The 15,993-nt window shown below is 48.3% G+C and overlaps 3 protein-coding genes across 3 annotated transcripts in view; 2 read left to right on the forward strand and 1 right to left on the reverse strand.

The window, feature by feature from the left end:
- Positions 1 to 5,388, reverse strand: part of LOC135822482 (peptidyl-prolyl cis-trans isomerase D-like) — a 13,139-nt gene extending 7,751 nt beyond the window's left edge. The window contains exons 1-6 of the mRNA XM_065335257.1: positions 5,206 to 5,388; positions 2,654 to 2,791; positions 1,981 to 2,087; positions 1,421 to 1,609; positions 626 to 748; positions 244 to 353 (exon numbers count right to left, since the gene is read on the reverse strand). Coding sequence (XP_065191329.1) covers positions 244 to 353; positions 626 to 748; positions 1,421 to 1,609; positions 1,981 to 2,087; positions 2,654 to 2,791; positions 5,206 to 5,266 — 728 coding nt within the window. The 5' untranslated portion in view covers positions 5,267 to 5,388. The remainder of the gene's footprint in view (positions 1 to 243; positions 354 to 625; positions 749 to 1,420; positions 1,610 to 1,980; positions 2,088 to 2,653; positions 2,792 to 5,205) is intronic.
- Positions 5,389 to 5,545: 157 nt separating this feature from the next.
- On the forward strand, positions 5,546 to 13,780 carry LOC135822476 (iduronate 2-sulfatase-like). Its single transcript, XM_065335250.1, has 6 exons — positions 5,546 to 6,793; positions 8,889 to 9,083; positions 10,906 to 11,056; positions 11,556 to 11,655; positions 12,815 to 12,923; positions 13,210 to 13,780. Exons 1-6 carry the CDS (start codon positions 5,951 to 5,953, stop codon positions 13,405 to 13,407), a joined length of 1,596 nt encoding a protein of 531 aa, XP_065191322.1. The 5' UTR covers positions 5,546 to 5,950; the 3' UTR covers positions 13,408 to 13,780.
- A 223-nt stretch (positions 13,781 to 14,003) lies between these two features.
- Positions 14,004 to 15,993, forward strand: part of LOC135822478 (iduronate 2-sulfatase-like) — a 6,371-nt gene continuing 4,381 nt past the window's right edge. The window contains exon 1 of the mRNA XM_065335252.1: positions 14,004 to 15,993. This exon is cut by the window's right edge and continues 129 nt beyond it. Coding sequence (XP_065191324.1) covers positions 15,358 to 15,993 — 636 coding nt within the window. The 5' untranslated portion in view covers positions 14,004 to 15,357.

Consider the following 15,993-nt stretch of genomic DNA (forward strand, 5'->3'; position numbering starts at 1 on the left):
TACACTCCGCTGGTCTATTGGCGTTGTTCAAAGTTCCTGCCACAAATCGTAGCAGTAGCGACATAAGAAATGCATAATTCAGGCCTGCTTTTATCAGTTACCGGGACTATTGTCGAAAAGTGCATGGTTGATACCAGTCAGACGTCCACACACACAACATAGACTCAGAGTACTTCAACGTGCTAAACACATCAATGAAGATGAAACCGTCTTTTCCAAGAACAGGTAATGCGCTGCTCTCACCTAACAACTTTGCTGTATTTGGCACGGGCCTCCTCGTACCGCTGCTGCTTGAACAGGTCATTACCGAGCAGACGCACTTTGCCCAGCTCTTCTAACACAACATCAACGCCCTGTAGGAGGCAAGAGAAGGGAAATCAACAGTCAGTCGACAGTGAGTCACAAGTATTATAACTTATACCAAGTCCATTACAGTCGTACTTTGCACAGCGGACATCAGGGAATCGTATCATACGGGGAGACGGCATGAGATATACTACCCGAAACGATGCGTCCAATCAAATAGGTGCCTAACATCCTCGAGTGCATCACATCCTTGCATCATTGCATTGACAGTCATTACTGCAGCAGCCCCTATGCTATGCCAATCTACAGTGTAGTGTACCTTAATAAAGTCAAAGTCGCTGTCTTCGGGGAACGGGTTCAGAGTGTCACCAGTACCGTCATCAATGACACAACCGTCGTCCTGTCCTTCCGATATCTCACCGCAATCTGCAATGATGATGGGCTGCGTATGACACACACACGTACACGTACGCGTACACGTACACACACGTACGCGTACACGTACACACACACACACACAAGTTGAAGGTGACACAACATCATATGGAAAAAGAAGAAAGAAAGAAAAATGTGCGCTGTATCTCCGGGGGCGTACGAAGCAGATTTCCACCGGTTCGGCGGACTGTGACGCTACACATGATAAACCGCAGACAGAAGGAGTTTGTTAGGAAGCTAGTGCTATTCTGACTTCACACCTCCCTGTTATAGTTCTTGTACTCTTTGGCGTAACTCACACCATCATTCAGCCTGTGTACGTTTCATCACAATTTTACCGCCAATATGCTGTAAAAATTGACATCGTTGTGCTTCGTCACATGTCACATTATCACCATGTACTGGTTTGAGAAGTAATGGTACGAAAGGCCTCATCAGATTTACAACTGGCTTCGTCTCTCCGTGTGCTAATATGCTTCCCTCCGACTAAGTCTTTAACTAATCAAAAAATCTCTTACTTCAATTGTGTTGCTATGTCTTTTAGTACATGTACAACGACGATTCCTGATGAGTGTTGTACGAAAACTTGTTCGAATCCTAATCACTATTTCTTCCCAGTTTAATCAAAAAAGAGTTCCAGATAATTCCAATCAAACATGTTGGAGGCCGGTCCACTCACCCTGGCAGGTCCTTCGCCAATCTTCTTGCAGTTTTCCATGGCGCGTACAATGCCCATGCCCTTCGTGACTTCACCGAACACAACATGCTTGCCGTCCAAGTGCGGCGTCTCCGTGGTGGTGATGAAGAACTGCGATCCGTTGGTGCCAGGCCCGCTGTTAGCCATGCTCAGGAGACCGGGTTTCTCGTGCTGTGCAAAACAGAACAATAGCAGAAGTAGCAGAATGTGCCTTCGTCAATTGAATTCTTTCACGGTTCGCGTCAGACTCAGACAGACTATTTGATAAATATAATTTATATAAATAATATAGAACCAAACGAAAGCAACATATGCAAGCAACAACAGCAATCCACAGCAGCAGACATGTGTAGTGGGCTGACAGGTTTTGTCCAGGACCCTTATCCTGACTGCCTTTTTTGCTTGTCGGCTGTCTCCAACCGACATGAGTTGAAAGTCAATCATGAGCAGCTTCAACCATGCGAGTTTGTCATCTCATTGGATACGCACATGCGAACGCAGTCACTGAGTACTAGTACTGCCTAGGACAAGTTGGCGCTTACCTTGATCTCAAAGTTCTCATCCTCGAACTTCTCGCCGTAAATAGATTCACCGCCCGTGCCATTCTGATTGGTGAAGTCACCACCCTGGCACATGAAGTTGTGAATAACTACACCACACACCACACACCACACGGACACGGCAAAGAATGCCACACAATACATGAGGACACGAGGACGTCTCAAAACACGGCACTGAGGCATAGCTACAAGTAGACAGCAGAGTAGAGCCACAACAGCACCCTGTCTTCGTAGAAACACAAACACACACAATATTCACACACAGACAGTGCACACACAGACACACACACACACACACACAATATTCACACACAGACAGTGCACACACACACACACACACACACACACACACACACACACACACACACACACACACACACACACACACACACACACACACACACACACACACACACACACACACACACACACACACACACACATATCCACACATATCCACACATATCCACACATATCCACACATATCCACACATATCCACACATATCCACACATATCCACACATATCCACACATATCCACACATATCCACACATATCCACACATATCCACACACACACACACACACACACACACACACACACACACACACACACACACACACACACACACACACACACACACACACGGTGCTTACTTCTATGGAAAGGACATCCCTTGTAGTGCAGTGGTGCTCCAGCAATACCAACACCTTTCTCGCCGGTACACAGAGCTCGGAAGTTTTCTGCTGTCTTTGGCACAACGTCGGCATACAATTCAAACAGAATTCGGCCAACTGCATACAAGGAACAAAAGAATGACACAAGCATCCACGTCACGAGAGTGACAGAAGCCCTTGATTTCCGCCAATTCTTTCACTCCCTGACTGGGAACGTGATAGAATGTGGTAGAATGTCTGATGACTTGTGTTCAAAGGTTTCACTTTTCCAGAAGGACTCGGATACAGCAATGTCATGTTCGCTTGCTGCCGGGGTTAGGTGCCCACTCTAGATCTGTGCACTGATGTCAAGTTGTCCATGGGCAGTAATTCTGGAGCAATGTTCACTCTAGATTACTCACACAAAGCAGAAGATAATGATCATTGGTGTTGCTGTTGTTGTTGTTGTTGTTATTCGAATTCTTTATTCTCACGGTGGCACCATCGCCAATAAGAGATAAGTTGTTGTTGTTGTTGTTTGTTTGTTATACAATACAGCACGATAATTTTGTATTGTATAAACACCGCATTAGGCAGATGTGCCTGTTACAGTGCTTGGTTGATGCATTGCATTAGCCTGTCCCTCCAGCAACTTGCAGAGAAATTTCAGAAATATCGCGGAAAAGTTACGAGGTAAAATGCCACGAATTGTGGGGGAATATTGCGGATTTTGCCAAAAGTTGCAAGAATACTGTGGTAAAGTTGCGGAAATTGCGACCGTTTTTGGTACATGTAGTACAAGTAGTACAGCATAAACCATGCATGACAAAACAGAACGTGTGCTTCGCTGAGGACAAGTGAGTGGTAGTATCTCTGCAGAGAAGGTGACACCCAGTTTATCAATAAAACTAATAATAAATAATAAATCACCCACAGTGCCATGTGTGCAGTGGAAACTCTCGAATGTTGAATGTGCATGACAGCGATTTCTGCGATCTTCAATAGAAGAAGTTGCTTTTCCTGGAAATCGGCTTTCACTGAGGACAGGGAATAGAGATTTTTATCGCGTTTCGCGCCGCTGCACATGGTGCTAAAACTAAACAAAACCAAAGAAAGACTCGAATATCGCAGGTGCTTTTCAAGTATCAAGGACAGCTTTCTACAATAACGCGGATGATTTGTCAATATCGCGGATATCGCAGACTTTTGTTGAAATCGTGGAAAACAATGCGGCCGCGAAATCGCACATTCCTGAAGGGACAGATACTGTAAAACCGGAAAGTTCAACGACCAAAAAGTTTAACTTTTTGCAATTTTGGCATGATAACGTGCAGAAAGTTTAACGATGGCTACCTGGCCACCCAGAACATGCATCGATGTATGCGCATCTTTACACAGACATCTTGAACCGGGTTCGCGATAACGTTTCTTCAAAAAACGAAAAACAATTGGTCGTTAAAACGTTAGACTTTGTGACTCGTTAGACTTTCCGATTTTACAGTACCGTAAAAGTCCGTAAATAAGTACGTATTTACTTTCGAATTTAGTGACCGTACTAACTTTCGGGCGGGTACTGACTTTCGGGCACAAACTAACTTTCGGACCTGACTTGTGTGTAGTGGAGAAGTCATTTTCATGTCGATGTACATGCTACGTGCTGCATGTGCGAATCGTACCGGTACTTATTTCGGGCAGTATGTTTATCGGGCTTGACTTGACTTCAACAGACAGAACCAAAAGAATGAAGGGGGTATTTCTTTCGGGCAGGTACTTATTTACGGACTTTTACGGTAATGGGCCATTCACACTACCCCCAGAACGTGGCGTACGTGACGTTTTCGTCCGGATAGCCATGACAACATGGAACGTGGCGGGAAAATCGTACCCCTGATACGAAAACGTAGACGACGTATCCAGACCCCTGTACCGAGTTTCGTTCTGTCGTTCCCAGCAGTTTGTATCCAAAAGGAGCTGTACACACAGCTGTACGAGCAGCGTGTGCTGGCCTGTGTGAATGCACCTGCATGAAAACGACGTCTGCCAGTACGTCGTATTCCAAAACGTGACGCGTATTGTAACGTAGTATGAATAGCCTATAAGCGTGGTTGGTTGGGACTCATGACAGCCACCAGCACAGTATCAACTTGGATAAACACGACCCGCAGGCAGGACGCAGCTCAGTAAACAGGTGCATCCTTGCAAACAGATGCCATCCACCCATAGAATGAAAGAAACTCTTCCACCTCTATTGAAATAGATAATGAATCTGTTTAATACTAGAACCATCATTGCACCACCACCTCTGCAGAGGTGGTGATGCAAATATCTCTGTCTTGTTGTCACTACAGCCTACAGGGGCGAACGGCTGTTCCTATAGCTAAGAATCTGCACGAGGCACTAGTTTCAAGTCCTCTGCGTATTGCTGTCGTGAATGTGACAATGAATCATGTCGCCCTGTCGTTAGTGTAGTCCGACAAAATACTGCTGCACATAAATATTTATTCCCCCCAAATCGAAATAATTCAAAAACAATCGATTGTATGTAAGCTGACCTTTCTCTCCATCCATACCGATGTCGAAGAAGACCCGGGGGTTGGCTTTAGTTTCCGCCATGGCTGTGGTGCTCTATGCTACTGCGCTCCGACTGCGTGTGGATGAACACAACTCGTGAAAGTCTGGTGCCGAGTAGTGCAACACAAGAGTAAGTTTTGTTTGTGCTTTTTGAAAGTTTCTCCGTGTCATGCGTCGGATCCGTGGATCGAACCCGGGAATCGGAACTTTCGTGACTTTTGGGGGAAGTATTCGTCGCCATGATGGTCTCCATGGCATCCGTGAGACTGGATATCGACGGCATTTTTGGCAAGCAACTAGATCTACGGCCCACAGCACTTGCCGGTGACTTGTGTCCTCGCTGTCTCCGGCTTGACTGATCGGGAGTGCACTCCCAAGAGTACGACTACGAGTCCCAAGGCCAAGTCCTGGCCAGATCCGACTTCCGAGCAAGGCTGAGGCGGTGGTGTTTGAATGAACCTTGCCCATTCTTTGGTTTGCAACCCTTGATCCAGCGAAACCATGCTAAGAAGGTAAGAACTTGGAAGGTTCTTGCGGCATCAGTGCCCAGCACCGGCGGGGGTAGCTGAGGACCCGGGCCGTTCGACATAGCGACTAAAAGCAAAGGTTTGAGCCTCTGAGGAGCACAGAGTGCACTCTGCAAAGCGTGAGCGTCGCCTTGTTTGCAGTGAGACGCTGCCACTGGCCTGTGAAGTACGAGTGCTGGACTCCACACGTCTCCTATCCATGATGCTTCGTCTAAAGACTTGGCCATGGGCCGCATGGAGCGCCTCCACCCGGCTGCAGAGCATCAAACACGTTCATGAAGTAGCGTTCGTCAGTTTGCTGCTAGCAATCTACACAAGCGTGACTTGTGCTGCAGGAGATTTTCGGAATACGAGTCGCAAGAACGTGCTGTACATCGTCGTGGATGATCTTCGTCCTGACCTGGAGCCCTATGGTCAGGGTTACGTGCATACTCCCAACATTGCTGCACTGGCAAACAAATCACTCATCTTCGACCGCGCGTATTGCCAGTTTGCATTCTGCGCTCCGAGCAGAAGCTCATTCATGACGGGGAGGCGACCTGACAGGACAGAATGCTGGAATTTCGTGGACAACTTCAGAGAGACTGTGGGACAGAACTGGACAACGCTGCCGCAGTATTTCAAGGACAATGGCTACTTCTCGACCGGTGTTGGTAAGCTCTTCCACCCGCTACTCCCACCCAATGGGGATCCCCCTAGCTGGTCCGATTTCAGGGACTTCCCCTACATTAACCCACTATACCTGGACTGCCCGGATTTCAAGTCGTGGTGCAGCCTGGACCGAGCGGAGGACGCGTTTGCCGACGGACTGACGGTGAACGAGGCACTGCGGCGCATGCGCTACGCGGTGCACAACCTCTCGCAGCCATTCTTCCTCGGCGTCGGCTTTCACAAGCCGCATTTGCCGTTCCGCGCGCCCGACGGCTTCATAGAGCTGTACCCGGCAGCCGAGAACGTCACGCTCGCACGGAACAAGACGTGGCCGCGCAACGCGCCGACCATAGCATGGAACGGCTGCCTAGCATCGCCCGGTCGCTACAAGGTACTACTTGAAGTACAGGGGTATTAGATAAACCTTGTGTTTAGTTCACACCATGTCATGTTGTTGGTCGACAGCATGTAACAAGGTGGATGGTTGTAGAAAGGTCACTGTTCAAGAACATGGTGTCCTCCACCTTGTTACATGCTGTTAACCAACAACATGAGGTACTACATTGTATGGGACACATTGTGTACTTCCCGAAGTACCTGCTTGTATACATTGTATGCATGTATGATGTCTTTACGTAATCAAATAGCGTGCTCCACTGTCCGAAGAGTGCTCAATATTCATATACATGTAGGGCAGAGCCTTCCACACAAGAGAGAGAGAGAGGGGATGCTGTGTTGCAACTCGGAGTTGCAACACAGCTCCCCCTCCCTCTCTCTCTCTCTCTTGTGTGCATGATGTATTAACTACACCAGTCACTGAGTGTCTGCTCCAGGGCCTAGGGCTGGGTCAGCGACCCGGTTTGGGGTGTGTGTGTGTGGGGGGGGGGGGGGGGGGAGTACTTGGACCCGCTTGAAAAATGAACACCGTGGCACTGGGTCACCTGTGACCAGATTGGGAGTTAGGCACCGGCGGATTCTGCTCGAAAAGGTGGCAGATTCTGCTCGAAAAGCAGTGAAATTGGCAGAACCATACAAACCTTATGGCGGGCAATTCCTCGAATTCTGCTCCATTTCTTTATCCACATACCAAACATGTATGAAACTTACCAGAAAAAGTACCGAATTCTGCCAATTTTTCTGCCAGCATTATCCGCCGGTGCCTATAGGGAGTGTACATGTACATGCCAAGTACTTTTTTTGTACTTCAGGAGTCCAGTCTCTCCGGAGGCGTGGGTTCGAATCCCACCGCTGCCACCAATTCTGTAGCGGATCCCACCGCTGCCACCAATTCTGTAACGAATCCCACCGCTGCCACCATTTCTGTAACGGGCCGCAGTCTCTCTCTGAGGCAAATGCAGACGGGTCTCAGTGAACACACTGTTAATAATTATTCTTACTGAACTAAACGGAAGACTACATTGTAAACATTAACTCTGACTCTAACTCTAAACTGACATAAAGAAGGTTCTAACTGGTATCTCTAACTGGCCTTTCTAACTGGCCTTTCTAACTGTAGTTTCTAACTGGCGTATAGAGAATTGTGAACAGCAGCTTTTATAGGCAGACAGCATACGTGCTGCAACAGCAATGGTCACGGCAAAGGCTCAGCAGAGAGAAGAAGAAAGGTCAAAGTAGATGCGTGGGCTACAGTCATTGCACAAGGAATGCTATTTGGTTCTATGCAGAAGAAGGAGCTGAATGCGATGTGGGCAATGGGCGTAAAAGAAAGGTGGTTGAAAGTGCAGCAAAAGGTCTAGACTAGTATTTCTGAGGTCAGTATGAAACATTGAACGCAGTGAGACTAGTCCATGTCATGGATCTGCAAGCACGGTACAGAGTTGCAAGTGCGGGGTACGGGTGCGGTGTAACACGCGTGACCAATACATTGAAAGTGATTCACGCTGCAGCTGTGTGAGTTACTAGCGTGCCAACGCTACAGTACACACTGACAGTCGGCAGGCATGCACGCGGACAGAGTGCCTGCCCAGAATGCATTGTTACATGTACATGGACATCAGGGAGTCGTAAACACATTGCGGTTCCCTGATGTACATGTACATGTACATGCAGTTAAGGTTGTCTCAAGTGTACGTGCCCGGCCTTGACCCGCTTGTAAGAGTTGCACCAGGTACAGAAACACATACATGCACACGCCAGGGAGTAATAAAATACCGGTGTTTTACTACTCCCGGTACATGTGTACCCGGTTGATTTGAAAATCCTAGAGCAGACACTGTGTGTGGCAGCATGCTTGGTTTTATTGCCCGTGACCAAGAGTACATAACCCCGGGGTTATGCACTCTTGGTCACGGGTGATGCAACTTCGAAATTGATCTGTGTTAAGAACTCAGGTGGTGAGCCAGGTGAAAAATTTGTATCACGGTTGCTAGATTGTGCACATCTGACTGTTCAAAATCTGTTTGTGGACTGGATCGCATAACTTGTGCCCACATTTTTCCATGTTGCAATTTGATGTATGTTGCTAGGATATCACGGAGAGGCGCGACTACCTGACGCCCATGAGCGACGATGAAGCCGGCTACGTTCGCCGTGGCTACTATGCTGCCGTCAGCTTCACGGACTCGCTGATTGGCCAGCTCATGTCGGAGCTGGATGCGCTGGGCGTGGCCAATGAGACGATCATATCACTGCATGGCGACCACGGCTGGCATCTTGGGGAGGTCAGTATCTGTATATGTATTTGTTTTTGTATTTATTTTTACATCGGTATCAAACGGGCATGGCTGCCCAATATTATGGTCCGATGGCTGCAATCTGAATCAGTGCAAAGCAGAAGAGTACCAAAGGAAGCAAGTATAATGTGGAACAAGTGCAAGGTGTACAGTCAATGGGTTTCTGATTGAAATTTTTCTCTAGACTACCGATGCTTACATGTGACTTACTGCACTCTATTGCTCAGTACTTGGCGGTGTAGACTGCACGAATAGGCAATATTGCACAATCAAGAGTGTTGCTGCACCGTGGCCAAATAGAGACAAATTGAATTAGGCTCAGAAGGCCGTGTTTGCAATTGCCGTAAAGTACCGCCAGGGCGCCCCCCCCCCCCCCCCCCGACCCCCCCCCCCCCCCCCATCTCGTCCTTTCGTGGTCGTATTGTGGAGGTGATCTCCTGCCTGTAGGTCATACGGCACGGACCTTGTACACATATTACGCATTGTGCAGTCAATCCGTACCTTCAAGCGGACACGAGCTCCACACAACGACCTGCCAAGTGTGACCTAAGGTTCTCACGCTGTACAAACTACGTTGCACTCTGCCATACGATTTTCCTTTCCCTGGCTGTAAAATCAAGGTGGGGCGCTCTCGCGAGACAGGGCGCTCTCGCGAGACGGGGCACTCTGGCGATACTTTACGGTATAATTGTGATACTCGTATACTTTCTACATGTCATGGGTTAGAGTACTAGTCTGGTGTGCTCAGCGTGTGCTGCATGTGTGTGTGTGTGTGTGTGTGTGTGTGTGTGTGTGTGTGTGTGTGTATGTGTGTGTGTATGTGTGTGTGGTGTGTGTGTGTGTGCTGCATGTGTGTGTGTGTGTGTGTGTGTGTGTGTGTGTGTCGCGTCTCACACGTCTTTCTTCTCTTTCTCAGACTCTTCCTGACTTTTCTTTCATTCTCCTGGGTGGTTACCAACAGCCAGTGTATGCCGGAGTATGTGGTGTGGTGCGTAGAAAAAGAAAAAAAGAAAAAAATGGAAAAATGAAAAATAGGGATTCACTGGCCAGAAAAAGTCACTTCAAACAGCTGTGTGGTGGATACCAGGCTAAAAATAGTGGCGGTCAATTCATCAGCCTTGCAAGCTGTTGAATGGTGTAATCCCAGCACAAGTTGCTATGTCTAAAAAACATAGCTGTTCGCTATCATCGCTCCCGCGATGGGCATGTCTGAGGTCTGAGGTGTGTGTGTGTGTGTGTGTGTGTGTGTGTGTGTGTGTGTGTGTGTGTGTGTTTGTGTGTGTGGTGTGGTGTGTGTGTGTGCTGTATGTGTGTGTGTGTGAGTGTGTGTGTGTGTATGTGTGTGTATGTGTGTGTGGTGTGTGTGTGTGCTGCATGTGTGTGTGTGTGTGTGTGTGTGTGTGTGTGTGTGTGTGTGTGTGTGTGTGTGTGTGTGTGTGTGTGTGTGTGTGTGTGTGTGTGTGTGGTGTGTGTGTAGAAAAAAAAGAAAAGAAAAATGAAAAATGAAAAATAGGAATTCACTGGCCAGAAAAAGTCACTTCAATCAGCTGTGTGGTGGATACCAGGCTAAAAATAGTGGCGGTCAATTCATCAGCCTTGCAAGCTGTTGAATGGTGTAATCCCAGCACAAGTTGCTATGTCTAACATAGCTGTTCGCTATCATCGCTTCCGCGATGGGCGGGTCTGAGGTCTGAGGTGTGTGTGTGCTGCATGTGTGTGTGTGTGTGTGTGTGTGTGTGTGTGTGTGTGTGTGCGCGCGTGTGTGTGTTTATGTGTGTGTCCCCGCACTCTTGATGCTGCCCCTGCTCAGCACAACATGTGGTGCAAGATGTCCAACTTTGAGCTGGGTGTGAGAGTACCATGGATGGTGCATGTACCCGACGTTGAGCGATGTTCGGGCACGCACACACCTGCACTGGCAGAGCTAGTTGATGTATACCCAACGCTTGCTGAACTAGCTGGTAAGATACTGTATCATACAGTCATGACAAAATGTGTATGACTACATGCACGTACTTGTACACACACACGTACACGGGCACACGCGCTCATGGGCACACATACACACACACACACACGTGCGCACATACACATACACACCACGTGCCATGTGCCATGTATATACCCGTCGCAAGACTCGGAAGCACGCTAATCTGCAAAATGCACTGAGGAGGTGTGAAGAGTCTGTCACCGCCGTCCGAATTTCTTGCTCACTGCAATCACTGGGCGACTTGTGTGTAAGGGCGCACCACGTTATTGCGTTGAGCCCTCTCCGGCTGGGTAAAGGAAACCTCTTTGCACCAAACAGATACTGTGGGATTTAGGAATATTACAAACATGATTGGTCTCCTGGCAGTGGCGGCATACCTGTAGTGTCGGTAGCCATGTCACATTGTGTGCCTGTATTGACTCGTAATAATTATTGTGCTGTATGTTCATCCTGAACTTCTACGATGACAGGACTCCCTCTTCCTGGCGACCTGGATGGCACAAGTCAAGCACCGGTGTTTCATGCCGACGGCGTCAGTGTCAAGAATGTCTCGCTCTCTCAGTTTCCCAAGTGAGTAAGGTTGTGTTCGGGCCGTCTGGATTGAGGCTTCAGTCTCTCCGGAGGCGTGGGTTCGAATCCCACCGCTGCCACCATGTTGTGTTCGGCCTGCAAGCCACGCATGAGTCCATTGCGGAACAAGACTAGGATTGATTTATTTTACAACGAGCATGCGCATATAATCCAGATGAGAGAGAGAGAGAGACTGTACGGAGAGAGACAATACGGTGACAAACACTGTACACTACAAGTACCATTTCGACGAGCACACTGCATGATGATGACTAGACATGCTTGCAGTACTTCTGTGTTGTACTAACCCCTTCACGTACACACACATGCATGTACATACATAGACACATGCGCCCACACGTGTGCACATCCTCCACAGTTCAGCTATCCTCCAAAACTGACCCAGTGTGTGTGTGTGTGTGTGTGTGTGTGTGTGTGTGTGTGTGTGTGTGTGTGTGTGTGTGTGTGTGTGTGTGTGTGTGTGTGTGTGTGTGTGTGTGTGTGTGTGTGTGTGTGTGTGTGTGTGTGTGTGTGTGTGTGTGTGTGCCGGTGTGTGCTGGTGTGTGTGTGTGTGTGCCGGTGGGCGGGCGGGTGTGTGTGTGTGTGTGTGTGTGTGTGTGTGTGTGTGTGTGTGTGTGTGTGTGTGTGTGTGTGTGTGTGTGTGTGTGTGTGTGTGTGTGTGTGTGTGTGTGTGTGTGTGTGTGTGCGTCCCATATGGTGCAGTGGTATGTGTAGTCGATTTCCAATCGAGATGTTGCGGGTTCAATTCCCGACGATTATGGTCGTACACGTCTTTCTTCTCTTTCCCGGACTCTTCCTGACTTTTCTTTCATTCTCCTGGGTGGTTACCAACAGCCAGTGTATGCCGGAGTATGTGGTGTGGTGTGTGTGTAAAAAAAAAGAAAAAAGAAAAAATGGAAAAATGAAAAATAGGGTTTCACTGGCCAGAAAAAGTCACTTCAATCAGCTGTGTGGTGGATACCAGGCTAAAAATAGTGGCGGTCAATTCATCAGCCTTGCAAGCTGTTGAATGGTGTAACCCCAGCACAAGTTGCTATGTCTAACATAGCTGTTCGCTATCATCGCTTCCGCGATGGGCAGGTCTGAGGTCTGAGGTGTGCGTGTGTGCCGTTGTGCGTATGCCGGTGTGCGTGTGTAGGTGTGGATCCAACCTGACACACATGGGAACGTGTGAACATCGAGACAAACATCTGCTCGACTATATGGGTTACACTATTCGCACTGATCAATATCGCTACACTGAATGGGTAAGTGTAGGGTACCATGATTGCATGCACCGTGGAGCGAACATCTCCGCAGGCAATACTAATAGGAACATAATTATACTAATATCCATGTGAACTTCTTGCTGCATTTTAAAACTATTCACTGTTCACATGATGCCTAATCCCCATCCAAAGGAACACCACTACCACTACCACCAACAAAGCCCTAGGTCCGGTCGTACCACTCTCTCCCCTCCCCCCCCCCCCCCTGCCCTGTGACACCCTCAATTAAATGTAATGGAATGATGTGCTTGTGTTTTGTCTGTAGTTTCGATGGAATGGCACTGAACTGAGAGCAGACCTGTCCCAGGCAGTTGCACGCGAGCTGTACGATCACCACGGTGACGATGGAACTGACTTTGATTCATTTGAGAACGAGAACGTCGCTGCGGAGCAAGCCAGCCTGGCCGATGAGCTGAGTGCCGAGCTTCACCGTGTTGTTACGGGTCAGCGAAGGTCCTTCTAGTAAGACTGAAGGACTGCTGGAAACGATAAGGAGGAAGAGTGAACAAATTGTGTTCTAGGAAAAGGGAGTCGTAGAATACCAGGAGGCGACACGTCACACATTTCACGATCAAGGGATTGCTTCAGTCCCTTTCTCACGACCCGGGAAATTTGAAGCGTCGTCGTCATCTTCATTTTCTCAATTGGTTTTGCTGTATGCTTCGAGGCCTATTCTTGAATGTATTCTACGACGCCCTGGTTAGGAAATAGACCTTATTGCCAGCTGTTGAGTGTTGCCAGACTCTGCAGGTCATGGGTGATCATGGCTTTCTCTTGTGTGAACACGTTTTGACTCCAATGGTGTGTACCATGCTGATGGTACTTGGCTTGAGTAACCGGCTTGAGTTGAACTGTGTACTTTGACAATTGTGTACTACATGTAGTCAGTTACTTCACTTTAAAAAGTGAAGTAACTGACTACATGTAGTACACAATTGTCTACATCAAGTTCATGCATTGTGTATGCTCTCAAGTATAGCCAATATGGTGGGTCTTGCTGACGATATGATCAGAATGCCGCATTGGCAGCATTTGGCATGCACCCAGACTAACCGAATTGCCAGTGGCCGGTTCTGCCGCTGGAGCATGCAATGATCGCCGGGGAGGCCGCCCAGTGTGCACTGCACATGACGGGACTGAGTCATTACACATGCTACTGTGGGTGTGCACGGTAGGAAGAGCAAGTGGATCAGGGATCAAGCCGCCATCGAAAGACCCCATCTCATGATCCCGTCCCGGCATTGTACCAGGACATGAGCTGAAATTTATATCAGCCCCCTATAGAGATTATACAATCATATCATCAGTTGAGATTAGGGACCGGCGGATTATGCCGGCAGACAATTTGGCAGAATTCGGTACTTTTTCTGGTAAGTTTCATGCATGTTTGGTATGTGGATAAAGAAATGGAGCAGAATTCGAGGAATTGCCCACCATAAGGTTTGTATGGTGTCTTCCAATTTCACTGCTTTTCGAGCAGAATCCGCCGTTACTTAGTTGAGATGCTTCGGCGAAGTTGCGGCGAAGTGCTGCACTTGCACTAGTGAGTCACACTGCATACTTTAAAAACGCCCATTCGAAACACTGCTGACTCATGCTTGTATGTGTTGTGTCCGTTTGAAAATCCCGATGAAATCACTCGCATAGCCTCTATACACAGAGTCTCAGTCACGATCGAGGGTCGTTACAATGTACAGTCAACTTCGCTTATAACGACGCTTGGCGGGGCATCAGAAAAGTGTCGTTATACCCGAAGTCTCATTTGAATGTGTCACAGTTGGATGGGACTTTGCTCTGGCAATGAAAATTCTGTCGTTATTCGCGAATTGTCGTTATATCCGCAGTCGTTATTAGCCAAGTTGACTGTGCTAGTATTCGCAAGGTTGACTGTGGTCAATATGGGAGACGAGGCCGGTGAGGAAAGTCGTTGTGACCTTCGATCCATCTGAGGACTTGGCACAGACAGTACTGCTTCTTCCGTCTTCACTCTTCAGCACTCCGGTAGTAAGTAATATTATTAGTTGAACATGCATCACTAGTCACTGTGAGTGGCCTCCGCTTAGGTGTAACTATACTTACTGACCTTGTTACTTCTTCGTTGTGTTGTCCAACGCCAACAAAGACTAAAGCTCCGACTCGACTCCACCCAGCAAGTAAGCTAGTTCTGATGTCAACGGCCCGCGGATGCACGCAATCAGCTTGTCAGTGTCAGTACCATCACCGTCACTATGCACGACTGACTGATATAGATCGTGACAACTGGACTGTTTATTAGTTTGCCCTAGTCCAATTTTACTTTATTGTTGTGTCCGAGTGTGATCTCGGTGTCTACTACTCTTCAAAACAAGACTTGGCAACTGTTTGGCATCCCCACTCGCTATCGGAGCGTGGAGAGAGGCAATTGGCGTTGAACATGGAGCCGAAGAGCTTTGTGGTGTGTCTGGCCCTGCTTGCCGGGGTGCTGTGGACGCCAGCAGCGAGTCAAAGTCGCAAGAAGAACGTGCTGTACATCGTCGTGGATGATCTTCGTCCTGACCTGGAGCCCTATGGTCAGGGTTACGTGCATACTCCCAACATCGCCGCGCTGGCAAACAAATCACTCATCTTCGACCGCGCCTATTGCCAGTTTGCGTTCTGCGCTCCGAGCAGAAACTCATTCATGACGGGGCGCAGGCCCGACGCTACGGAGTGCTGGAACTTCATCGACAATTTCAGGGAGACGACTGGGCAGAACTGGATTTCCATGCCCGAGTACTTCAAACACAACGGGTATTTCTCCAGCGGTGTTGGAAAGCTCTACCATCCCGATCTGCCTCCGAATGGCGATCCGCCAAGCTGGTCGGACGTAGCTGATTACCCCTATGATAACCCTAAACCACTGCACTGTCCAAACAACACAGCATGGTGCAGTTTAGACCCGAAAACGTACAATTTTTCCGACATTGAAACACTGGATGAAGGCCTACGCAGAATGCGCTATGCCGCCAAGAATCTCTCGCAGCCATTCTTTCTGGGAGTTGGTTTTCACAAACCGCACTTGCCGTTCCGC

This window comes from Sycon ciliatum, chromosome 8 (assembly GCF_964019385.1).
Source record: "Sycon ciliatum chromosome 8, ocSycCili1.1, whole genome shotgun sequence".
NCBI classification, from domain to species: Eukaryota; Metazoa; Porifera; class Calcarea; order Leucosolenida; family Sycettidae; genus Sycon; species Sycon ciliatum.